Consider the following 26,916-nt stretch of genomic DNA (forward strand, 5'->3'; position numbering starts at 1 on the left):
ATGGCGAGTCAACGGTCTCCATGAAGGTTAGTGAATGTGTGTGAGGGGGGTCAAAATGCCTGTTGACCATCAGGAACTGGATTTAGCCGCCGTGCGTGCGGTGCGGGAGGTGGAGCGAAAATATCGACGCATGCAGGGTCGAGACCCGGTCAGGGGCGGGACAAGAGTAGGAGTTTACAGGGATGACAAGCACACAAACCAATGGCTGTGATCCGTAGAGTCCCATGTAAACGTGTTCGTAGATCCTGATAGGTTGTCCCGGCGGGGCCAAGCGGGGAGCATGAGAGTCTGGGGCTGGCGTTTGTAGGGTTAACATGGCAACAGGGTACTTTTCAGGGGGGGGGGGGGGGGGTGTAAGGGCCAAATCAAGAGGGTAAACACGGCGTGTGAATGCACACTTGATGTGCTGATGCTTGGGTGTGTGCGTGCGTTAAAGAGAGCGTGTGTTCTGTTCATAGGTCAACGAGATGGCACAGGTCAGGCTGGGGTGTCTGGCAGCAGCTTCCCTTTTCTTGCAGCACACACACACACACACACACGGGTGTATGGCCCAGGCATGCAGTCCACAGACGTATCCTTGCTGTAGGTGCGCTGCTCTATGCCTAAATACACAACAGCACTTGCGCACCAACCTGGAACACTGAAGCCATTATACACAGGCCCTGCAAGACAGAAGTGCACCCAAACACGCACTCCTCCCTTGCCCGCACACACACACACACACACACACACACACTGTACGTTGCCACATCAGTTTCTCTGTTGCTACAGCAACAGCTTACTTTCCGTGTCAATTGCAGTTGTTGCTATGGAGAGTTATATACAAAAAAATATACTTTGCAGCACAGCCCAGGAGCAGATGGCAGTGAACTATGAGTCACATGGAACGGCTTTAGTGTTTGACACGCATGCAAACACACAGACACACACACACAATCTCCCCAAGTATATTCCCGCAATACAAGCTCAATCAAAAACATCTGATAAACTATTACCTAACCCATCAACAAAATGATCTGAATACTTCCGAGGGCCGGTCGACTGACTCCGAATTATTACATTCCTCTCAACCATGCAACACAGATGAGGGCTTGCATCACACGGATCCTGGGATTCTGGTCTTGTAAAAATATGTAAATGATTCTCTTAGGGGTGCTGCGGTGTCCTACAGGTTAAGTGCCCGTACCACTTTGGCTGAGGCCTTACCGCCACGGCCCGGATTCAAATCCGGCATGTCTTCCATGTCTTTTTCCTACTTTCACTGTCACTGAAGCATGGAAATGCCAAAACATATTTTGTATTTATTTAAAATTATTCTGTTATTAAATAAATACTGCACACGGCAGAAGAGTCAATAATCGGGACACTGATATGAAAAGCTCTACAACAGATGGGAGCTTCTGTCTCTCCACCCCACCTCTCACTGATCAGCCATGTGCTTTCAAAATAGTCTGAAACAAACGCACCTTTTCGGATTTTCCGCTCGCCCTTCGGTTTCCAAATGGGCCTGGCTGATACTCAGGTGTGTGTGCAGCGTGTGAGTGTGCGCGTTTCGACACTCCTTACCTGACTCCGGTCCTTATCCACCTTCCTGAAGCACTTGTTCAACGACAGATTGTGCCGGACCGAATTCTTCCACCCGGTGGGCGCGCTGGCGAAATACTGAAAGTGCTCTAGGATCCAATTGTATATCTCCTTGACAGGCAACCGCTTGGAGGGCGCGTCTTCGATGGCCATGAAGATCAGACAGCTGAACGAGTACGGCGGCTTGCAGTTGGGGTTCCTCTGGGCATCGTACGGCAAGTCGGACGGGGCCGGCGAGGGCGGCAGGCCGTCCTCGTCGCCGTGGCTGCCCCGGTTGCCCGCCGACTCCCCGCCCACGGGGCTGACGCTGCGCAGCACGGGGTCGCCGAAGCTGTTCAGCAGGTCTTTGCTCTCGTGGAGCCAGTTGAGGTTGGTGAGCTCCTCGTCGTCCATCCCGCCGCCGCCCTTCTCCAGCTTGACGGCGGGCGAGGCCAGCGGGACGGGCAGCGCCATGTCCGGCTCCTCGGCCTCCTGCAGCGCCCGGGACAGAGAGCCGGCCTGGTAGAACTGGCTGAGGCTGGCGCTGGCCACGCTGATCCCGCTACCCTCGGGCTTCTTGCTGGGGGGCATGACTGGACCCATTCTGACAGCCGACGAAACTCCTGTGTGAGAGAGAGAGAGAGAGAGAGAGAGAGAGAGAGAGAGAGAGAGAGAGAGAGAGAGAGAGAGAGAGAGAGAGAGAGAGAGAGAGAGAGAGAGAGAGAGAGAGATAGAGAGAGAGAGAGGGAAAGAGAGAGAGAAAGAGAGATGAATATTAGCATTTCTGTGGTGTTTTGACTTACTATTGAATGTTTCTGTGTTGTTCCTGTGAATGAGACTGTGTAGGACGTAGGAGCCTGAAATAATCGATTGTTTTGTCAATGCGAGTTTCTCTCCGCTTTTCGTGTCTGGGTGGGGAAAGACACGGAACAACGAATATGAAACAGAGGAACCAGACAAGTATGGACCTAAACTCTCAACTCTTGGCCTTTAGTTGTTCATTTTGTATTCCTGGAATGAAACGTTGGGTGTGTGTGTGTGTGCCAATAACTTAAGTGATCGGAACAACCATAGAAGAGCATCGTGACTCAGGTTTCCTTGCTAATGATGTCATAGCCCAAATCCTTTTATGATTTTTCCAAACTGGCAGGGTGACATGGTGTTTACCACAAACACCACAGCTGAAACCTGACTCCTTCAAGTCTGAACTTATTTTCAAGTTCCATCACCCAACCGCCCTTCCGACAGTATGCAGCGCAACACAAAAAACAACACCATGAAACACATATTTTACTCCCATCACTTCTGCACAAAACCGAACAATAGAATGCCTCTCTCTTTATCCATCAATCTAACTGTGTAGGAATGTGGGGTATTCCAGACGGAAAGTTGTGGGAAACCAAAAGTAACTCGAGCTACATCTTCTATGCTCTATGACAGTGAGAGGCACTCACACGTGTTTAACCCTGCAGTCATTTGTCATCCATCGGTTGGATTCTCTTTAACTCTCCCTCCCTCCCCTCTTTCCTCCAATACCAGTTTTTTTTCTTCCTTAGTGATATAGCAACATGCTGGCACTCGAATACACTCCAAAACACACGCTGTCCCCCTCAAGCACATCCCCACCGGCTTACATATATTCATTTCAAGTTTCAATGCGAAGCAATCCCACTTGAGACAGGCTCTCAGGCACTTTGTTGTTTGTATTTGTGTGTGTGAGTGTGTGCGTGTGTTTGCCTGCACGTACGGGTTTCTAGAGTGTGCATACAGTAGCCTACTTTTGGTGACTGTCAACCTGTCAAACAACCAACCAACACACCTGACCTGAACATGTATACACAAACCCACACACACTCCGAAAGAACAAAACAATCCGAGGCCTGCCTAACACAGGTCATAACCTTACAGTAAGCAGACAGCAACCTTCTAAGTTCTGTGTCTTTATGATTTATTCACTCACAGCTGTCACTAGGCAGAAGCTCAGGGAGTGACTCACTCGCCCGCTCCCCTCTCAATCTGTCTCTCCTCGCTCCTCTCTCTCTCCTTTCTTCTTTCTCTCTCCTGCTCCACAGCCTCCTGTAGCCTCCTCTTCTCACCCACCGTACATCTAATTAAGGTAACAATCCTGTTTGTATGGCTTAATCCGACGTTATCTGTGGTTTCCTTTTCACTAAAGCGTCCCCTGGAAATGAACTACCGGTCTGTTATGAGACTGTTAGCCCTGTTTCATGTTTCTCAAGGGGCTGATGGTTTTTACGCGCCACAGTAAACACGGATGCCGGTGAACCTTGGTTTCTTTTTAATGAGAGACTGTATGGGAGTGGATTTGTGGTGGGTTTGTTTTAGAGAAAGTCAAGTCACACAGTCAATGAGACATTCATTTGGTTCATTGTGGTCCTGGGGACAGTGCGTGGTGTTCCCCTCCTCGACCACACCAACTACAACTGCCTGATTGTTGAATGGAATAATAAAGCCATGATTTAACCTACTAAAAGTGGGGGCAAGACATTTCAACCGCCAAAATCTCTTGTCATTCAGTGTTTTAAGTTGAGGTAGGATCATCAGTGACAACCGATCCATGCAAAATCCATGCAAATAAAAGTAGGCTACTTTGCCAATTGACATAATAGCCTAAGCCTAATTTTTGTTTACTGAAAGGGACTGATGACAGGCCTAACTCTTACCTACATCTCAATACTGTATTGAATTTCAATAACATTGCCGAGTAAGCCAGCAGTCATAGCCTATGGATTGTGAATTCAAGTTTTTGAGGTGGAGTAATATAATGCACCTAGAAATGATAACTTTTTCATACAATTTCATACGAATAGTAATGCGACCGCAGGAGTCCATACGGGCGGGAAAGGTAATTTAATTGTGTCGTTGCCGTGACAACCCTTCGCTACAATTGGGTCTAATGAGCTCAGCCGTCTGTATTCCCGCGTGACCACAACATCTACAGCTACAGCATCATCTAGTTATACTGGAGATTTTAGTAACTGTAACATGTAACGTTAATACCGTAGGCCCAACATCTTATACTTGGCTGTAAACCTTGCCTAGGGAGTATGTTGCCTGTTGAAATTACAGGGAAATTAAGGGGGTATAGGTTGTGTGCCAAACAAGAGACTAAGCCGTCAGACATCAATAGGTCAAACTGAATAAGCACACGGTGATATTTTTTAACATATGGTACTGTTAATGTTACTGGTTAATGTAAACGTTGTTAAACATACATACTAACAAAAAGTGCAGTGGTTAAAGTAAACCTGACCGCTGGGACGCTGCTGAGACATTTGTACAACGCAATAACATTAAGGTCAGGAGAGGAAAACAACTTCGTAGCCTATGCAATGCAGTCTCTCCGTCTATAGGAGCATTTCTCTCACGCGCCCATAGCCTACATATAAAAAGCGTATATATACATATATATATATATCCAGCCTAGTCTCCAGTGCTGATCTAGTTCATACTGCATTTCAAGCTCAAGTAGTTGTGGTAAACAGAGGCTACAGTTTATGACATAGGCGAGTTTATGACTCGCTTTGGGTATGCTCGCAAATCTTTGGACAGGCTAAAGAATGCAACAAACTGAGTCGTTCCATGCCCTTACCGATCAGCAATTCAAGGTGTTCAGACAGAGCAAGTCTTGGGAACTGACGGTCCTGAGTAAATTCCATTAAATCCCTCCATAACAATGCCCAGCCATATTCCAAAACAGCCTGGGATAAGTGAATGTAGTATTCCGGTCAGAAATCATAGCGCTCTGTCACAGCTCCGGTCGGCTCCCTGTTCCCGATAGCGACATACAGCCGTGTGCGAGCTTCCGTTCAAGCGATGGAAAAGAACGACTTGCTCGTCAGCAAATGAGAAGTGCGCACATGACCACGGTGGCGAAGCAGAGAGGGCTGGGCTGCCTCTCTCTCTCCATCTGGCTCTCTCTCTTTCTCTCTCTCTCTCTCTCTCTCTCTCTCCTCTCTCTCTCTCTCTCTCTCTCTCTCTCTCTCTCTCTCCCTCTCTCTCTCTCTCTCTCTCTCTCTCTCTCTCTCTCTCTCTCTCTCTCTCTCTCTCTCACACACACACACATACACGCGCACACACGCATAGATTCAGGAGGAGTCATTTGGGGCACGTTTGGATCCCCGCTTAAACGGGGATAATGAAATGGTCCTGTCAGTTTTAGGACTCACCAGCTGTCCAAAGACATCAACATTTGTTTTGGATAAGGAGGTCGCGACTGCCAGAGAGGTGCCGTGAGAAGTTTCCGTTCATCGTTATTTGTTTAAGCTCGAGCCTACCATATTTCAGCAAAGCGTGTTGACATTTTCCGTTCAAACCGGACTTTGTGCTCACATAGCCTATTGCACCACGAGTGCCTAGGCTATTTAAAAAGTGTGGCACGTTTTCACCCCTCATCATGATAGTTTATTAATCGCAAGTCAGCAAAAATGCACTGCATTCATCTCTTGTCGTGGTTTGTAAGACCCCAAACCACATCCAAGACATTCAATTTGACTTCCACTGTACACACCTCTCCTCTTCTAAAAGAGGCAAGGTTTACAAAAAAAAGAGAAAGATTTTCAGAAGTCAAAAGGCAACGTGAGCCGTGAGGAGGAGATGAAACATCCAAAATCCAGAGAGTCCATGGCCTCTCTCTTTTCTTACCCCCCACAAACTCCGTCCCTTTAAGTGCCACTCTACCCAGCGGCCAAGGGCCCCTCTCCAACACAAAAGAACAATCCCCTGAGTTGAATAGCCCCAGCCAGCCCCTCTACTAACAGCCAGCCAACTGCCAAACTGTCACCTCGGCATCAACCCCAATAGGAGTTTTGTTCTATTAACGACCAAAGGGCTCATTATAAGCGCGAAGGGGAGCTCGTAAAAAGCCTATATCGTGTCAGCCGTAAATAAATACTCAGCTATTCACAAAGCACTAAATCTGAAAATGTTCTATTCAATTTGCCGTTTAAGTCAGTCAATGTTTTTGTAGCTAAAATGTTTGTCATGTGCTAAGCTTACTTTCGAACTCAGTAAACTGGAAAAGTAGGCCTATGTGAGTTGGGTAGTTCCTACTTGCCTATTGGGCGGAGGTCGTGTTGTAGAGTAGCCCAGGTCCTAGGCTATTTGGTTTACAGTTCATTTTTATCTAATTGACGCATTTATCAGCTGAATTAGTAGCCTATGGATATCAACCTCCAAACACAAGTGTTCCACTTTCTTTTTTAAGATAATAAATAATTGACGAGTGGAAAAACAATGTAAACAATGTCTAACACTCGCAAACTAACACACGTCTCGAGTTGTTTGTTTTCTCCTGTGAGAGAGCTAACTCTTTATAATTTACCAATTGACTGTGGACCTTTCGAAAAACATTGTAACAATGTTGCGGCAACAGCAGTCATTTAAAAGAGAAGTGCTTTCCCATCGTAACTTCTGGTTTTAGGTAGACTTGGAAAGCTACTCATAAGGGCAGTGAGAAAATGTATTTCTATCCCTGCACACATGTTTGTTGTTCACAAAAGCACACTCTTCTAGGTGTGATTATTGTTTGTGTGTCAATCCATAAGCTCAACAGAACACTGACACCTCTTCAAACAATAAGGTGAAAAAAAACAAAAAATGATCATTTTAACAAACACCAAACTTAACCTCCCACTCTTGACAAGCCTCAACTCATCTTCCCTGACTGTTTACCCGTGAAAGGAGGGTGGGGCTAGTTGTGTGTGTGTGTGTGTGGAAATGTATGTGTGTGTTATGTGAAAAGTGCAGTGTCACAATTTTTTGCTCCAGTCACCTCTGCCACCCCAACCGCCCCCCCCCCCCACGCACACACACACACACACACACAGACAGACACACCCCTTAAGTAGTTATGACATGATGACATCACCAAACTTACTGCGCAAAATAACAGGGAAGAAAGAAAATGCTCTCACCTCCTTTCCGTCTTTCTCTCATTTTTTTTCTCTCTTTTCCTCTCTCTAACTGTCTGCTTCCCACTTCCATCGTGTTGCTTTCTCACCATCTCCCCTTGATTCCATTTGCCTGTTTGCTCTCACTTTTGTTTGAGGCCTTACCAACAATCGACCATATCAACATACCATAGATGGACTAATTTCTAAGCGGGGAGGACATATTTTGGAAGGGTTGAGCACCAGTGACCAGGCCCAGCCGAAGAATCAAAGCCACAAGATCACTCCTCTCTCTCCGACCACTTAAACAAACCTCCCAAATTGTTCAGATATGGCTAGCCGCGAGGCTTTTGCATCATTCCTATTCATTAACAACATTGCTTTAATCATGCCATATCAAGTTGACGGCCTCGCTCTGTCACTCGATCACTTACTTCAACATCTGTCTTTTCTCTTCATCCTCCTCTCTCTGTCCCCTTTTTTGATTATTCCCCTGGCCCTCCTCTTCCCTCAAATGTATTATTATTTATTTTTGTTGCCTTTTATGCTTTACATTTTTAAATCTCCTCCCCTCTCAATAATTGGGTCTCTGGACTTCTCAAGTTTTCTCTCTCTGTCTCTTCCCTTTTCCATGCCATCTCTCTCCCTTTCTCTCTGTCCCTCGCTCCTCATCCTCAGGCTCTCAAACCTAAAAACAACTTCCTGCCGGAGGTTAAGTGCAGAGGAATAGTTTTCAGTACTCCACAAACATGTCTAGCGCACGCCGAGCAAGACTTTCTCCAGGAACCCGTCGAGTGGATGTTTATGTTTCTTTGAAAGAGGACTTTTGGTAACTGTAAGATTGCCTTTGATGGCTCCATAATATAATGATGTGTGTGCTTGTCCTGTGAAAAAGAGTTTGGATTAAAATTTGAATGCTCTTAACCTGTTTATTATTGACTTGCTGACTGACAGAATGAATGAACAAATGAATAAATATGAGTGTGAGAGACAGAGAGCCCTGAGAGAAAAAAAAGAAGAGACAGTTTCCTAAGACAGTTGAAAAAGTCACCTCTAGATTGACGGCAGCAATGTTACATGACACCCTGTAAAGCCCCCCTTTTCTCAATCACTAGACCACACACACACAGACACACACGCACACACACACACAACCCCCACAGTCATTTCCCCTTCCAGAGGAGGTCATTTGAAACGGCTGATCAGTGTGGTGTTGTTCTTATACTTGTGATTGAGGATTTAAATCCTCACCCTTAATCCATGCTCCGGTCCATCCCTCGTCCTCCTTTCCCCCTCATCCCTCTAGTTTGGGATGCCAACCTAACGGGCAAGGATGTGTGGTAGACTTTGACTTTGGGTCGGGTCAGAACCTCCTTTTTTTCCCTATTTCTTGCATTCGGTTTCCCTCTCTCCCTCCGCATCCATCTGTGTCCATTTCAGTTGGGGTGGTCTGTCTGTCTGTGTTTCTGTCTGTGTTTCTGTCTGTCTGTGTTTCTGTCTGTCTGTCTGTCTGTCTGTCTGTGTTTCTGTCTGTCTGTATGTCTGTCTGTCTGTTTCTGTCTGTCTGTCTGTCTGTCTGTCAAAGCATACAGGGATTAATTATGCGTACATCATAGAAGTGGTGCATTCTGACACACTACACAAAAAACTGAATATTTCTTATTCAGAGAATAATTTAAGGAGTTCCATGTCTACTCATGTCATGACAACAGTCTTTCTCTTTTCCACTCTCTCCCTTTCCTTCTCTCTCCCTCTGCAACTGTGTCACCACGGTTACTACGGAAGACCGAGGCGTCAGTTGCCTGGGCAACGGAGGCCGGCTGGGCTGGGCTGGGCTGGGAGTGACAAGCCGTGTTAATTCCTTCACCCATGAACCCCGCGGGAACGCAGACATTCGTCTTCATGTCACACACACATACACACACACACATTTTCTACCTTCTGTTGTCCGTTGAAGCCTCCTGCCTTTACTATATAATTCTTCTGTATTTAGCACACACCATTTAATACCTCACATACACACACACACACACATCATGTAGTCTCCCCCCACAGCGTGTGTGCTTCATTGGAAGTGAATGTGAAACACAGCATTGACTAATCTCTTTGATAGATTTCTCCAAGGTATCAGCCCACATTTGCTTTACACTGCTGATAGACCAGCTAACGCATGCGAATCACTTCCCCCTCTCTCTCTCTCTCTCTCTCTCTCTCTCTCTCTCTCTCTCTCTCTCTCTCTCTCTCTCTCTCTCTCTCTCTCTCTCTCTCTCTCTTCTCTCTCTCTCTCTCTCTCTCTCTCTCTCTCTCTCTCTCTCTCTCTCTCTCTCTCTCTCTCTCTCTCTTTTCAAAGAAAAGCCCAGTCCTCTGCTTTCTTTTCCCACCCTTTCTCTCACTGTCTCAGTTTTGGTCTGTTTCTCATTCTCTGTATTTTGTTTTCTTCTTCTTTTTCGGTGTCTCCCTCTGTCCAACTCTCCCTCCATCCCTCTTCCCGCCTCCCTCTCCTGTGTACGTTTAACATTGACATTGAGGTCAACACTGACAATCAATCCTCCACACCCCCTTCTCACATAAAGCGCACTCACCCCCCCTCTCTTGTTCAGCAAGAGAGGGGAAGAAAGGAGAAGAGAGGAGAATAGAGGTAGGAGAACTTTGATACATTGTGTAAACCAGACCGATTGCACATTTACATGAAACTTGCACGAATTGCACTTACATGAATTTAGTATCAATCGGGGGTTCTTGTTAAACCACTGGACTGTTTAGACTACACCATGCACCCTCCTTGGGAGACACGCTTCCAAACACCCATCTCCGCCGACAGACACACGCACACACACACGCACAGACACACACACACAAACCTTGCGAGTGAGTTGGGCCCTAGCAGTAATACAGACTCAGCCTTAGCATTTAACAGAAGGTCACTGACCACGGTGCGATAGCAGATCCTCAGGCAATGTCTTTACTGTAACAGTCCACGTCCTTTTCACACACACACACACACACACACACACACACACACACACACACACACGCACACACACACACACACAGATGGTACTGGATGGATAATCTTTGGCTATCTCTCAAACACTCATAGATGCACACACACCCCACTCACCCCCCCAACACACACACACGAACGAAAAGCACCACCTGAGACACATTTATGCACTTCAACATGTACACACACACTCCCTCCATTCCTAGCACACGGCTAACACACACTCATTCATCCATCCGTAAATGCCACAGCCCAACTAGTGCTAAGCTAATACTGAAACTCATTCAGGCTTGAAGAGTATGGCGTTAATATAATCCTCAGCCCCCTGGAGTAGTGCTGTGTTTAGTAGGCACCTGTTTGTGCTGTGTATGTGGTTCAATGACACACAGATACACATACAGGCATGCACACAGACACACAGACTTGTGGCGAAAGTGACGAATTGTGTGGTGAAATACACACACAAATACACTTCCCCCCTCTTTAAAAACAGACACACCTGCAATCACACACACTACCCCTGGATCGCAAATACAGACAAACATGTACACACAACAACACACTCACTCACGCACACAGACAAGGCACACACACAAACCCAAATGTAGCTAGTTCCGTACTACGCGGCTAGCTGTGGGACACAGCGGAGCATAAATCGAATCATCTGATGTAGCCTAGTCTGGGCTGGGGAGTTAAACCCAGTTAGGAGAGAGGGATCCATGGACACAGCACCTCCAGGGGCCCCACTAATGAATATCATACACACCAGAGGACACCTCTGTAACCAAGTCAATTCATAACCTTAAGACATGGCCCACAATGGAAGCAATTCATAACCTGTCCTATTTTTTTCATTACCAGGCTGCGGATATTCTTCCCAGAAAAGAAACTGGGTTGAATACTGAAAGACCTCATGTGAAGTCCCCACTTTTGAGATGTAGCTATGTGGGACTTAGCCCTTTTTGATATCTTAGGAGATACTGAGAAGCCAACCATGACACAAAATGGAAACTAACCAGAAAGATTGTTCTCTTTGGCCTAATACAACGTTCGAGGTGCAAGACATTGAGGAAATATTAAAGCAGGCCTTTTGGGATATATGTGTCGAGGTGATTGAAAACCACATTGAGCAATCCTGCTTTCCTTCCCACTGAGCTTTCTTACTCTGTTAAATGCAGTCCAGATAATCAGTTTTGAGTCTCATAAACAGTCACGGACAGTGTTAGCATTGCGGAGAGTTATATTAGTGAACGCTACTCCAGCCCGCAGCTAGCATTGCTGAACAGGGCTAACAATTCAATTAATGGTGGTTGACATTGACCCACAGAAGAGGAAAGGAGGACTAGCAAAAAAAACATGCAGAGAATGCTGACAAGATTTGTTACTGTATTGCGAAAGAGAGAATTACATTCTTTTTCACTTTCTTAAAACAGCCATGCTACAATGGTGTGCTTTGTGGCTGCAGTTTAGAGTCCCCTATCTGCAGTGACAGTAAATTACTCCTGTATGGATCTCTATTCTATCAGGGAGGTCTCGCAGCAAAACGTAAAACAATACTCTCACTCTGGCCTTTACGAGACAGATATACTGTACCCTTCTAATCACACACACATTGTAAATATACAATATGTACCAAACACTCAGAAACATGCATACAAAATGGTTCAGATGCACACACTGTCACACAAACAACAAATCCATCCAGTCTCAGTCCCCTTCAGTCCCATTACTCTCTAAAGCTCTATCTCAAACACAGATAAACACACACAACATACAAACAACCAATCTTCCACATACATAACTGCAAACTCAATTCTCCACATGGGAGGAAAAGTGCTTAATTTTGTTTCATTTATTAATTAAAAACCATTTCCCTAGTGTCCACACCAAGCTTACCAAGGACTGCAGTGAAAGTGAAAGAATGACAAAGATGGAGACGTCCTTTGAAAAGTACCACAGTCGTTTGCAGACATTCTTCTGATAGAAGACAGAAACACGAGCACAAACACATTCAAAGTCATATACACTAGAAAGCACACCACCAACAGACACACATGCGCACACACACACTAAAAGGTACACACACACACAACGCAAGCACAACGCCATCTACCAAAAAATCTAATCCTCCAAGATGAGGATCTAGATTTTATTCTTAATCTTTGATCATGGTAGCTGGATCAGAGATCAGAGACTCATTACTGCACCACTAGTAATACCATTCAATACACACACACAAACACACACACACACACACACACACACACATATACACAACTAGTGTAAGTTTAAGTTCACACATGCGGACACACACACACACAATCATATGGCTTCACATCAACAGTGTCTGACATAATTTCACCGTTTAATATCATGATTCTATTCACTTACTATCTCCACTCACATTCATGACAAAATTCCCATTCATGCAAAAACACATCGTCAATATTCCTGGAGCACACACATTCACACCTCACTCGCTCAGCATGCAGCCGTTGTAATTAAAATGCTATTTAGTGCTCCTGAATTTCTGCTCAGGTCAAACGCTTGCAAATGCGTCCCCCCTCAATTAAATGATGGACCCAAACGAAAACACACACACGTGCACGCACACACATAAACCTCACCTCACTTTACCGAGAGGTTGGGTGGATGGGCACAACTACAAGGGAGATAATAAGCTATGTGTTTGTATGCGTGCAATTATGCAAATGATGTTAAGGTGTCAGGGATGGTAACCATTCGAGCTTAACCCCATTCAAAATGTCATTGAACTCTGCTAACAACCTACATACAGACAGACATGCCACCATCATACGGTCACACTCAAGCTCATCCACCCACCCATCCACCACACACACACACACAAGTATAAACGTTCTCCCCCTTTCCCTTTCTCCCTTTATCGCATGTCAATCCGCAGCCAAAGAAAAAGACACAAATGCAGGAGCTTCTACTCGAGAAAAGGACCACACCATGGAAAAACACAAAAAAGTGCACACTCATGCAGGCACACGCACGCACCCACACACACACACACGCACACACGCACACACAGACACCTCATCCACGCGCACCTTGTGAAAGTAGAGACATCCAAATCAAAAGAGGATGATGGAAGTCCAGCACAGACACAGGCTGTGGATGTGAAGAAGGCAAAGGGTGTCCGTGAAGACGTACCAAAGTGTTGGCTAAGAACTGAGGAGCACAGTTCCAAGTCTGATTAGACATTGTGAGTAATTACAGACAGTCAGCTGTCCTGATTGGAGAGGAGAGAAGGGGAGACAAAGAAGAGCTATGAGGAGACGACAGGTGTATGTACTTGAAACAGATGCCTCGGCCCAATCAAACACACACACACATACACACACAGCTGCTGGATCACTAACTCCTGGCAGACGAACCGCAAATTGAGACAGGAAGAGAAAAGAAAAAGTTTGAGGACAGACAGCTGTTTACTATCTCAGGTCTCTGGTAATTATAGTAATAACACACGCACATTCAATACACACACACACACACACAAACAAACAAACTCCTAAACATAACACAATCCCACACACACAGACGCTCATACAGAAATTCGCACACACGTTTGTGCCACACACACACACACACACGCACACACACACACACACAGAGACTAAAACAAACAGCTAAAAATACATGCAAAGACACATAAAAGACACTTCCATGCTAGACGCATGCACACACACACCGTTTGGGCATTGTTCATAACTGGAAAATGTACAGGTATGAAAAATGCCTTCAGTACCTCTAAAAGCAATGACACAGGTCCCAGGTGTATAGCTTCCATTTACTCAGCATTTAAGCTGACAGTAACTTAGAGGTGGGGTGAAAAACACAAACTTGCAGAAGGGGCATCGTACAATATTTGGTTCGCTTGCTGTGTTGTCCTGAGAGGACAAGAACAAGGATGGAGGGAGGAAAGAAGGTATGGAGACAGGATGGAAAAATAAGGGGAGAGGGGTGATGCTTGAGTCAGCAGCATCCGGAATTTCAGCATTGTGTGAGCAGTATTGAGTTATCACACAACCCCTGTCTCATCCCTAATCTGAATATCTCTCTCTCCCTTCCTCTTTCACGCCTTCCTTCTCATATTATCATCACTCACCTTCTCTCCACACTGTCTTTCAGACTTCACATCAACCTCTCTCTCTCTCTCTCTCTCTCTCTCTCTCTCTCTCCCTCCCTCTCTCCCTCCCTATCTCTCTCTCTCCCTCTCTCTTTCTCTCTCTCTCTCTCTTGCCCTCGCCCTCTCTCTCCCTCTCTCTCTCTCTCTGTTTTTTTCTCTTATGCCTCTTTCCGCTTGCTGACACAGTCAATCACCACAGAGGTTAATATCATACACACACTCAAGCACACACACTCACACACACAAAAAACTGCAGATTCCTTCACCTGATCGCTAGCGTTCGAGCGGTTTCTGCGCATGTGTGTGTGAGCAGAAATACAGAATTACTGCTAGGCCAGCACAAATCCTTGGCCATGGGGACTTCTCTGCACACAACCCTGCAGCTGTAACCTTGAGCAAGTTATCTACTGAGCGGCCATCTTTGACGATCATCATCTTTTAGTAACTGAGAGGTGGTGTTGTTTTTAGAGATTCAAAGTTTTGGATGGCATTTCAAATTGTTGCACTTTACTGATGACTGTTGACGTGAAGGAAGGAAGGAAGGAGCAAACGAACAAATATGAAAAACAACTGAAAGACAGAAAGAAAAAAAAGAAAAAACAGGTAGTAGGAAAGAAAGACACTTAAACTAACAAATGGGCACAAGGACACAACAATGCACCCAACGTTGAGAGGTGACAAGGAAAACCTGGATGAGCGAAAGGCATCTTATAGACTCTCAGTGACTCTCAGCCACTGAGAGTCACAGGAATTGAGACGCATGCATTTTCAGGGAAGAAAAAACAAACAAACAGCACTTTCATTCAACAAAAGTTCTACAAAACATTCTAACAGTCTCCTTCACGGCCACCCGGCTCGTCAGCTGAGCGGGAAACTGTTTCAAGTCCCCGCCAACAACCTGGCCGTGAGGCGGCTTGGGCCGCTGTCCCTGATGAAAGCACTGTCGAGGCTCTGTTTGTATGGGGATGTCACATTCTATAAACAGGTTTGTTTTCTGATCCACAGTCAAGCAAGTCAGACCAGCCAGTTAGTTTATCAGTGTCATCAGTCAGATGACTATCTATTTTCCCCCATGACAGAGCCGGTCCACTCTCCCATAAAACAACATTCAGACACTAATCACTGCCTCGCAGACATGATTACACTTCAAATCAAATTAACCGTAGCATGCAAGACCAGCCCGCTGCCAAGCTAGCGTAGTGGACAAGACAATACACAGAGAAGCAGTGGGTGAACGAGTGTGAGCAGCGGGCTGGTTTTGGACCTGTTTTTTGTGGGGCTGCATTACCCTTGTTGAGCTTAAGACTAGACACGGGTTTATTGTCTGGCCATTTGTGTCAGGTTAGTTAAATAAGGGCTTCTCTGTTGCAGAAGACTGAAGGCTACTGAAACAAAGGCACAGCACCAGACCGAAGAGCTAGCGAGGAATGGGTGAAACTACTCAAAGGTGTCCGTGTCATGTATACACACACATGCGCGCGCAGGGCCGTGACCTCAGACAAAACGCCCGGGTCCACTGCCTGTCACTTACTGTCACCAAGCGTCAGTCCCTCCTCACCCAACCACAAGCCCGAGTCAGGTGCAGGAATCAAACAGTAGTTATCAGTCGATGAAGAGAAACATACGTTTTGGAATCATTTCAGCCACATCAATAGACACACCACACTCTATAAATGGGCTTAACGTTTCTCTCAATCACTGCCCCCCCAACTTGAACTCTTTCACCAGCCTTTCCAGACAATGCCCTGGTCCATCCCCCCTCGCCGACGTTATCAAATCAAACCTCTCTTTCAATCCCTATGTTAATCCTGAATCTCCAGCATTAACCCACTAAAGATCTAGCGAGATCTCTATAAATGGTTGTATTAACCCTAGCAGGCTTTTAACCAACATTATCCTCCTTGGTTTTTTATTAGTTGTAAAATTGGGATAAACATCTCTGTGTTGTCCCCTTTAGGCTCTGCCCTCCACTTTCTTATTGCTGCCTAAACCTTATTATGGGATACTCCCCTAAAACCGACAGAAGAAAGCCTTGTGTCTAACGGACACATTCCGATTTAACTATCCTATTCCTGACATTAACTATCCTATTCCTGACATTAACCATCCTATTCCTGACATTAACTATCCTATTCCTGATATTAACTATCCTATTCCTGATATTAACCATCCTATTCCTGATATTAACTATCCTATTCCTGATATTAACCATCCTATTCCTGACATCAACTATCCTATTCCTGATATTAACCATCCTATTCCTGACAACTATCCTATTCCTGACATCAGCTATCCTATTCCTGACATTAACTATCCTATTCCTGACATTAACTATCCTATTTCCGACATCAACTGTTCTATTCCAGATATTCGTGGTCCTATTGCTGAAATGAACCCTTTTATTCCAGATTTTCGAAAGTGTATTCCCAGTATTAGTGGTTGTGTCCCTGGTTCTATACAAAGACACTTAATCCAGCCCTTTATCATCTTCATCCACACAGATCAACACACAAACACCCCCACACATCCTGACCAACCACCATTTTTTTTTTTACATCAGAATCCACTTGAGTCCTTCTCTCTTCTCCCAGGATCACCTTGAGAAGAGACACCCACCATCACACTCGATCAGAACCTCTCCACACCGCAGCACCCATCATCTCATTGTACTCTGCACACTCAAATGGGCTTTCCCAACAGTACAATCATCCAAAGAATGCCACTTAGACCAAACCAGAGAATGGCTTCAGCTGACAAAGCACTTAAACAAGGAGAATGATTGAGTCTTGTGCTGATGTTGTACTGTGTTTTACTGCTTCAGTGGTGATGGCTATGGTCGGAAGGATAAGTAGCAGGTCAGGTCCAGTCCTACTTACAAATAATGATAAAACGATACTTTTGAAAAAGATGCGTGTTTGACTGTACCTGCTCGGCAAATTGTGTTGATTTTGAGGTAACCGCCTCACTCTTCCCAGCCCCTCCACACGCACACACGCATACATGCACACACAGATAGGTTCTGCTTATCCACACTTAAAGTCCTAACTTTACATTAGCAACATTAGGAAACCCACAGAACATTCAGTGTTCAGTGTTACCATATCTGTTGTAATATGCATTACTTTCAACTTTGAGTGTCGCTTTGGATGGAAAATTAAATTAAAACAAACTAAATGCACGGCCAACTCTGCCGACTAGTTAGGCTCAGCTAAACCAGGTCCTGCATCTCAAAGGCCCCTCAAAGGCTGTCCTTGACATCTGGTTAGCCCATTCAGGATATCCAAGGCTGGGCTTGTGGCTTTGTGAGGTCAACCTCTCACCTCCAATGCCCTCAAAGTCAATAGATCAATGCGGACTAGGTCAAGAGGCTTTAACTAAACTCTGACATGTCAATGGGGACGAAAACTAAGATAGGATCGAGGGGAAACAATTGACACAAGAATGGAGAGCAGATAGGAAGGGCGTCAACATAAAAAATGGAGTATTGCAGAAACGAAGTGAAGTAACGACTTTCAGAATGTCAGGAAAGACGGAGGAAGATTTGGACACCCCCCAAAAGTGACAGAGCGGAAGGAGGTGGAGGGGGAAAAAAAGACAAGGGAGTTTGAGACACCGTGTCGAGATGAGCTCAAGCTCTTTTGAGTGTCTGGCTAGCCTGTCTGCACTCCACTCCAAACAGTGACTGGATGGCACAGACGCCGGATCGTCTCTGGGAGAATTTGCACTTTAAAAGATGGTGAGAGTTTCCCCTTTCTAAATAAATCAAGAGGCTTTGACAGTAGAGCCCTAGAGTCCCACTGGATACAACAAAAAAATGGTACTCTGTCAAGCTACGTCCTGGATTGCTAAATCAATGTACCTCCAATCCCGAATGCGAACAATGCCGGAAACATGTTCCGACATGGAAAAACGTCAATCATTCCCAGAAAGTATACTGGTCCCCAAGAGAGATGGGGGGAGGGGGGGGGGGGGTTATTAAAGGGTATGATGACAGGAAGCTGTACAGAGAATAATGGGGGGGGGAGTTGCATGTGTGTGTGTGTGTGTGCGTGCGTGTGCAAACCTTTCTATCCTTTCTATCAAAGCCAATGGTGACTCCAGTCAGTCAAGCAGAGAACTCTTGAAAAAAACACACACACGCGCACACACACACACACACACACAATGTGCTCTGTGGGTCTGAAGCAGGAGAAGGCGGTAAAACAGAGATGTTTATCCACTCCTGGGTGAGGCTGTCTGCACTGTGACAGTGCCCAAATGAAAGCAATACCAATGAAATATGACACTGATGATAGGCCTGTACAGTGGGTGGAAATGACTTGATCCTCTCTCTCCACTCCTCCGAATGAAATAGAGATGAAGGGTGTGTGTGTATGTGTGTGTGTGTTGCTTTGTGTGTGTGTGGTGTGTGGTGTGTGTGGGGGGGGGGGGGTTGGTAGTGCTCAATCACTGGGTCTGCCTAGCTATTTCCGCATACAATCAGAGCCCAGCTCTTGAGGAAATAACCATGAATGAACCAATACTCAAGGAGAACCTGAGAAGGCTCAATCACCAAATAAGGTGAAGTGTCTCCATTGATGGGTTAACCCCTGTTTTTATGTGTCTGTGTGTATGTGTTTGTGTTTGTTGTGTGTGTCCATATTCCACTTCATTGTCCTAAAGTGTAATGGCCTAACTATTATAAACAACATCACTTTCCAACAATGCATATTGTTTTAAAGACGCTTCCATGGTTTCTGAATGCTGATGTTTATCACAGATAACGCAAAACCAAAGAACTGGTAAAGATGACTTTTTGGCCTCCACATTAGTGAATGACACACAGACATTAGACATCAGTCCTGTACTTGTACTACTAGCTTATTAAAATACATAAACAAACAATGAACCTCAGTCCTGTTAATTTTCAACAACTGGTGAAGGTTAGAGTTTAGATTAGTTGTAGTGTTTAGGTTGTTGTGGATCATCTACAGATATGGGCCTCTCAAAATGAAGTATGACCCTTGACTCCTTTTTTTGAGGATCTTGCAAAGCCACTTTTCTCCACTCTCTGCGTACATGAGGGGGCAAGGAAAAAGACGGAAGTCATTGAGTGTTGAGACAATGAAAGGGTCAAACAAAGGTCAATGTAACAGGGTGGGTTAGAACACACACACATACACTTTGTAACCTCCAAAACGACCCCTCTCAACTGTGACCCCTACATTGGCAAACCATTCATGTTAGTTGTCGCTGAAAACTCGAACCATATAAGAATTTTAAACTGATAAAAGTGATCAGATGTCATTTTTTTTTTCATTCTGTAAAGATTACTGTCAAAAACCAGACTCGAAAACCAAACAATTTGCATTCATCATAAACAATGCTCATACACAGAAACAGTTTGAGGCAACAAACTGTCGTGCTTATTCAATCATAGCATAACAGATATGACACATAAAGTGATGTTCTACAACAATACCTGAAGCGCAAACACCTCCAAACAACCTAAGGACTATCGAAAACACGTCTCCCAAGGGGCTCTGCTGCGGAGCCCAGAGTTGCACTTCCTCCTATTCACTTCCCATTGAACAGGGTGCGACTGACAACCGTATCAGAACCATAGTGGCTCCCTTTACCTCAGGGCTGGGAATGTATGTGTTGAGCTATTAGCATATAAAAGGCCTGCGAGGGGTATAACTGTGAGCATAGTGATGTTACGGCAGACAGATCGGAGCTGCACTCGCTTGGCGTCATGACAACAACCAAACGGGAGGAATACTGTCATGGCAACCTGGAGGAGGCAGAAAGAGGGGTTGGGTATAGGCAGAGATTGGAGGCAGATGGTGGGAGGGGAGGGAGAAAGGAGGCTAGGGGGAGACTGACCAGGGGAGGGCAAGGGAGGGGGAAGATGGTGCAGAGATGGGAGGGGAGGGAGCAATGTGGACAGAGAGAGATGGAAGAGAGAGAGAGAAAAAGAGATGGGGGGAAAAGTGAGAGACAGAGAGATGGGAAAGAGACAGAGAGAAAGAGTGAAGACAGGTGAGCAGACAGTGAAAATATAAAGAAGTGTTGAATAGATAAGAAGGGTCTAAGTACATAAACACACAAGAGACCGAGAGGGAACCAAAAATAGAGAGTCTGATCCCCCCCCAACCCCACCCCCCCAAAAATGACAAAAAGCAAAGAAGCATCTGCACACACACACCCTTCTCCCCCAGACCAAGACCGCCAGCTTCACGAGGAACTCAAATAAGCGATGTGCAACCCGTCCCGTTACTTTGGAGAGAACAAGAGGCTGACAAGTTTCCTGACTGCAGGCCTTTCCCTCCGATAACAGCAACACTCCGTCAACAGGAAGTACTGTCGCCAACGGCAACGCTCAGAGAAAGTGCCAGCAGGCACTCTCGCGGACACAGTTTCACACGCAAAGACATGAAAAGCACACATGCACAAACACAAACACACACACACACAAAGACACAGTATATGTGTATGGGCCTTGACCTTGACAAAGACACCGGAGGCGTACAAATGCAGATGTCAAGACTGCAGACACAAGGCTGCGAGCACACATACATGCACACGCTGCCCAAGTCCTCACACACACAAACACACAAACCGAGCATTGCAATGTGAGCATCATATCTAGGCATGAATCATCAGACAGATTAAGAAAGACAGGGAATAGAGACAAGTGGGAATGAAGTGGCAGAGAAGAGACAGTGAGAAAGGAAGAAAAGGAGAAGCTATGACAATAAACAAAAAAAGAAATGGTGCAAGAGACAAAGACACAGAGACGGACAGACAGATAGATGGTGTTGATGGCGAGAGAGAGAAAGAGAGTGAGAGAGACAAACAGAGCAAGGGAGGGAGAGAGACCTTCAAATGCTCTTGACTGGAGAGGCTACGGGATGCTGTTTTAGAGCCTGTGGGACAAAATAGTCCTGAAATCAATTAACGTGCTGCCAGCCGTATCACTGTTACAGCACACAGGGACCTATGACATCACTCAATAGAACAGGCTGGAGTGTTCGCATATGCGCATACACACACACACACAGTGAGTGCATACACACACTCGGTAATCTAAACACACGCACCCAATTTGTTCACACAGAAATACACATGCGTGCCGTTTATAAACAGGTTGCCGGCACTGAACCTTCCAGACGAGGGTCGTTGTTTTCTCGAATCAGACTACCCCTTCCCCAGGCCTTAAGCGGAACCATGAAGATCTCGAAATGAGGGTCCGATTGTGGACCTTTTGTCGGAAGCAGCTTTTGTAATGTGATGGTATTCCTCTGGGTTCTATTAAATATATCCTATTTCAAGTTGTTTGTGTGAAGCGCCCTTTGCTTTGTCACCTCAGAACAGCGTGGGAAGCGAACAAAGAAAAAAAAAAGGCTAGCCTAAGTGAGTGTCACAACTGCAAGTCAAATGAAGAACCGAGCTAAAAGCAGGGTAGACGCGTTCTCAGGATCAGTAAGTAGGACAGGGAGAGAAGAGAGGAGAGGAAGAGTAAGAGAAGCGGAGGATGGGGGAAGGAGTGAGGGAGAAGGGAGATTAGAGGAGAAGGAAAGAGAGAACATTTGTGGCTGACCTTCATATTGCAGCGTAGAAAGAAAGGTTAAAACTATGATCGAGAGAAAGAGAGAATTGAAAAGAGGGGCAGAGTGGTGAAAAGAAAGAGATTGAGAGGAAGACCGAGAGGGAGAGACAGCGGTGATGACATGCAGACGTTCGTCTTTTTTCGAGAGAGTGAGAGGGGCTTATCTTTGTCTCTATGGTAACTGAGTCTCTGGGTGGTTATTAGAAACCCTGAACTTCCTGTGCCTGAGCTGGAACAGCCAATCAGGAGCCGGGGTTTCAGGGGCAGGGTGAGCAAGGAGAAGTACAGCTACCACGAGGGAACAGCAAACATATACAGAGCGAGAGAGAGAGAGACAGAGAGAGAGAGAGACAGAGAGAGAGAAACTGACAAATGTGTGTAGATTGAGATGTGAGAGCGAGCGAAAGAATGAAAATTAAGGGATAAAGGAACCGAAAAAGTCTTGTATTCTACCTTTTACAGGAACACCAACTAAACAGATAAGCTGAAATGCTGTACACAAAATGGCCCTTTGAAATAAGGCTAAAGACCTGTTTATAAGCTTTATAACCTAACTTAAGAATATAATCGGTCTAAATTATAGGAAATGAATCATTATTTAAGTCTATGCTTCCAAATGCATTTGTGGTTCCAAACTGTTTTATAGTTAGAGGGGAAAATACAGTAGATGTCCAACATTCCCTAAGACACAGCACCTGCAAACTTTCCTGGATATCTAACAATACTAAAACACCCTTTCAGACACATTCTCTAGTAATCATTGGAATCTGAGTACTTTTGGGGGATATTTGTTGTTTCTTCCCCAGACAGGCCCCAGACAAAAAAGACTCATTCCTGGACAACTTCAGTCTTTAACTGTTTTGCAGCATGTGTGTCCCATTTATACACAGGAAAGACTGGCATTGGTGGCAAAGTGGCATGTGTGTGTCAGTCCCTGGTGTGGTTAAGCAGCTGTGGAAAAATGTCATCACATGAATTGTACGTTTTTTTGGGGGGGGGGGGCACACACACGCTCGCAAACACACATACGCACGCACACACACACACACACGCAACACACATTGTAAGTCTCGGCCCACACGACCTCACAGTGGTCTAGAAAGATCCTTCTGGACTGTCCCCAGCAGAATTGCTGAATTCGGGTGAAGATTCAGCTTTGTCCGATTACAATGGCAATGTTGAGGGTCACACAGTGTGTGCATGTGTCGGTGCTTACATATGCATAAGTGGGAGAAGAAAATGGGAGGGAGGGAAATAAATAGTTCTGTGTGTGTCTGTGTGTGTTTGCGTTTATGTGTGCGTAATATGAACATTTATATGAACAACAAACCATTAGCCGAACAGAAACACACACACATACAGAGTGGACAAAGCAGGATCTATTCCTGTCTCCAGTTACTGGGGAGAGAATGAGCTTAGACGAACAATGCTCCCATCTCAGACCAAGAGCAGGCCATTCTTCTTCCAGTCTCGATGCAAAGTGTCTCCATTTACTCTCTTCCTCCTTGACCTCTCTGGCCAACTCCTGGCTTGTAGATGGTATCTTCTTGTTGACTAAATATTGCATATCTAGTCTTTCTCTCTCGATCCAGTAATTCCACTGCTTTTTCAGTCGGTTTCTCCAAGCGATATATCTATTGATTTCCTGTTAGTGGTCATATCCAATAGTCTATTTACTATGAGAGAGTAAGTGGACTTTCAGCCAATCAAGGGAGTGCAGCGAAAACTCCCTCCAAACTATGTTGTCTCTTTTTCCAATGAGAACGGTCAGACGGCCTTTCCTCTACTTTTGCCTTTTCAATGGATTTTATTCTAGAGGCTTCAAAGCCTGGCCAATAACTAACACCTAAGCCAATATGAACATACTGAACACAAGGCTTCACTCTAGACTCTAGATGTCCATAAACAGGAACATTTGTCAATCCGCTAAGCTGTACATTCAAACACACAACCATACACACACACACACACAGACTGATGTGCTGCATACTCACGCGCACAACTGCACACACAAGCACACACACACTAAAACCCTCGTGGGTTTGTTGACTACGTTCACATGGCTTTAGCTTGAGCCTCATCTTTGGCTGTGGCTCTGTAGCACAGCTTGGCTTTTTCTCAGTCTCTCTCTCTCTCTCTCACAATCACACACACACACGCGCGCGCGAGTGTCCTTCGCTGTCGGCAGTCGAGTTGAGCCCAGTGATTGTTTACAGGGCTCTGAAGGAAAGTTACTCTCCACAGTGACAGGCTCAGTCCCAGCCACTGACCTTGAACACTGTCAAACTGCGCACACACACACACACACATACACACACACACAGACATACACACACAGCCACCAGAAACCAGAGATGGGAATGAGGCTTGCTATGTGTTTGTGTGTGTGAGACAGAGACTGAGGAAAAGAGAGACAGAGGGAGGGCGGGAATGTTGTGTGCGTGTGTGTGTGTGTGTGTGTTTGTGTGTCAAGAGCCCAAAGGGAGGATACCGGGCGCTTTGCTTTTATCATACAGAGTGAAGGAGGGCGAGAGAGAGTGAGTGAGAAACAGAGAGACAAGAGGGATTGAGTCACAAAAGGGGGAAGGAATGAGAGATAAAAAAGAGACCAACACAGCAAGCATGAGCAATTGAAAAAGGAGAGAGACAGAGTATGGACAGAAACCAAGAAAGCGGAGGAAGAGAGAAGGATTGAGACAGATGAGAAGAAGAAGACTTATTAGAATGCAGAGGCACATGTATGTACGCATCCACATCAAATACAAACATCACGACCATGAGCGACTCACCAATATCTGTTGAACGCTATAGGCAACTGCAATGTATTGACTACGCAACGTCCATAGGACTGTGCCTACGGTATGCAGGCAGTAGTGTCCAGACAACCATCCAGAACTCTTACTTTCACACACACACACACGCACACACGCACACACACACCCAAACACACATTGCCATGCAGAACAGAGTGTTAACAGTTATGTAAGTCTAACCTTTTGATCCTTCTGGTGTCTCTTGATGCACTCCTTCTTCCCCCTATCTGGTCTTCCTCCCCTCCTTCACTGCTTTAAATCCCCGCGTGAAATCCCTCCATTCTGTTTGGGTTTCAACGTTTAGGCAAAGACAGACTGTGGCAACCACACTCACTCAAGTTCCTCTCTCGACTCTGGCTCTTTCCGTCTGTCTCGTTTCCCTCTTTAGCTCTCTCTCTCTGTCTCTTTCGCTCGCTCTCTTAGTACAGGAATGGAGGAGGCTGAGTGAGGGTGTTCGCTGGGTCTTAGCGCCACCTGGGTTAAGTGAAAGAATGTAATTGTTCAGGGCCGTTTGGTTGAGTGGCTTGGCTGTACAGTAGACACATACTTATTTGTGTACATACTATATGTGCACAAGCATGCACGTGGACAGACACACATACGCAAACGTATTTCTTTGAACTGTCAGACAGTCACACACAAACAGGCACATGGACACACATGCACGCGCACACACGCATGCACACACACACACAGACACAAATGAGCAAGCAGGAAGAAGTGAGAGTAAGTCTCTAGGTCATTTTTGTTCGACCAATTAGACGGCAGTTAGCTATCTGACACCCGTAATTAAAATGTAATATTTCCAGACTGAGAAAGAGACATGCCTCTGAGCTAAAATCCTTAAGAATAGAGAGGATTTCTTGTCCCTAAACCAAAACCATGATTATAATTTGAATCCGTATTAAGCTTTTGAGAAGGCCCATAAGTTTATAAATTACTATATGGCCTGAGGGTCACCCCCCCCCCCCCCACACACACACACACACACACCAACATACCCCCGAAATAAATCATACAATGGACCGTACAATTTGATGCTCTGTACCTGCGCTATAAACCATTTCTGATTCGTTTATCAGATCACGTTTTTCACTTAACATTACAATACCCTGCTATGGTCATTGAGCCATAGGCTTTTTTGTCAGACTCAACAGAAACATTTGCAGTTGTGTTGTGTGGGCAGTGTTGTTTGAATAGAAATATATATTTTGTACTGCTAATCTAGGTCTTATATTATGATATTAACCACAAACTTATTTTTTGACTTATGTTTGATCTACCAATAACTTAAATCTATTATTTGTGCGTGTGCAGTTGTGAGTGTACATTGTCACTGTGTGGGTTAGGGTTAGAGTAGACATTTTAGAACCGCAGTTGCACCGAGGTAGCATCTAACGCTCGGGGCAAAATGAAAAATAATTGGATATCTTACTCCCAACATGTATATGCTTTACTAGTAATGACTTCTCCTGTCATTCATCTCCCATGTAGAAACAGAATCTCCCATGTAGAAACAGCATCTCCCATGTACGAAACAGCATCTCCCATGTACGAAACAGCATCTCCCATGTACGAAACAGCATCTCCCACGTACGAAACAACATCTCCCACGTACGAAACAGCATCTCCCATGTACGAAACAGCATCTCCCATGTACGAAACAGCATCTCCCATGTACGAAACAGCATCTCCCATGTACGAAACAGCATCTCCCATGTACGAAACAACATCTCCCATGTACGAAACAGCATCTCCCATGTACGAAACAGCATCTCCCATGTAGAAACAGCATCTCCCATGTACGAAACAGCATCTCCCATGTACGAAACAGCATCTCCCATGTAGAAACAGCATCTCCCATGTAGAAACAACAT

The 26,916-nt window shown here is 45.4% G+C and overlaps 2 protein-coding genes across 3 annotated transcripts in view; one reads left to right on the plus strand and one right to left on the minus strand.

Moving 5' to 3' along the window:
• nrxn3a (neurexin 3a) overlaps positions 1-26,916 on the plus strand; it is a 532,817-nt gene that overhangs the window by 275,988 nt on the left and 229,913 nt on the right.
• On the minus strand, positions 1,504-25,413 carry foxn3 (forkhead box N3). 2 transcript variants are annotated; one of them, XM_062469816.1, is made up of 2 exons: positions 25,220-25,413; positions 1,504-2,186 (listed from the first exon to the last, which is right to left on the minus strand). In XM_062469816.1, the coding sequence occupies exon 2, from the start codon at positions 2,164-2,166 to the stop codon at positions 1,519-1,521; it is 648 nt and encodes a 215-aa protein (XP_062325800.1). In that variant the 5' UTR covers positions 2,167-2,186; positions 25,220-25,413; the 3' UTR covers positions 1,504-1,518. The 2 variants fall into 2 exon arrangements, with proteins under 2 accessions (XP_062325800.1, XP_062325799.1); XM_062469815.1 differs by lacking the exon at positions 25,220-25,413 and adding an exon at positions 5,177-5,426.

The sequence above is a fragment of the Osmerus eperlanus genome, chromosome 9, assembly GCF_963692335.1.
Source record: "Osmerus eperlanus chromosome 9, fOsmEpe2.1, whole genome shotgun sequence".
Lineage (NCBI taxonomy): Eukaryota > Metazoa > Chordata > Actinopteri > Osmeriformes > Osmeridae > Osmerus > Osmerus eperlanus.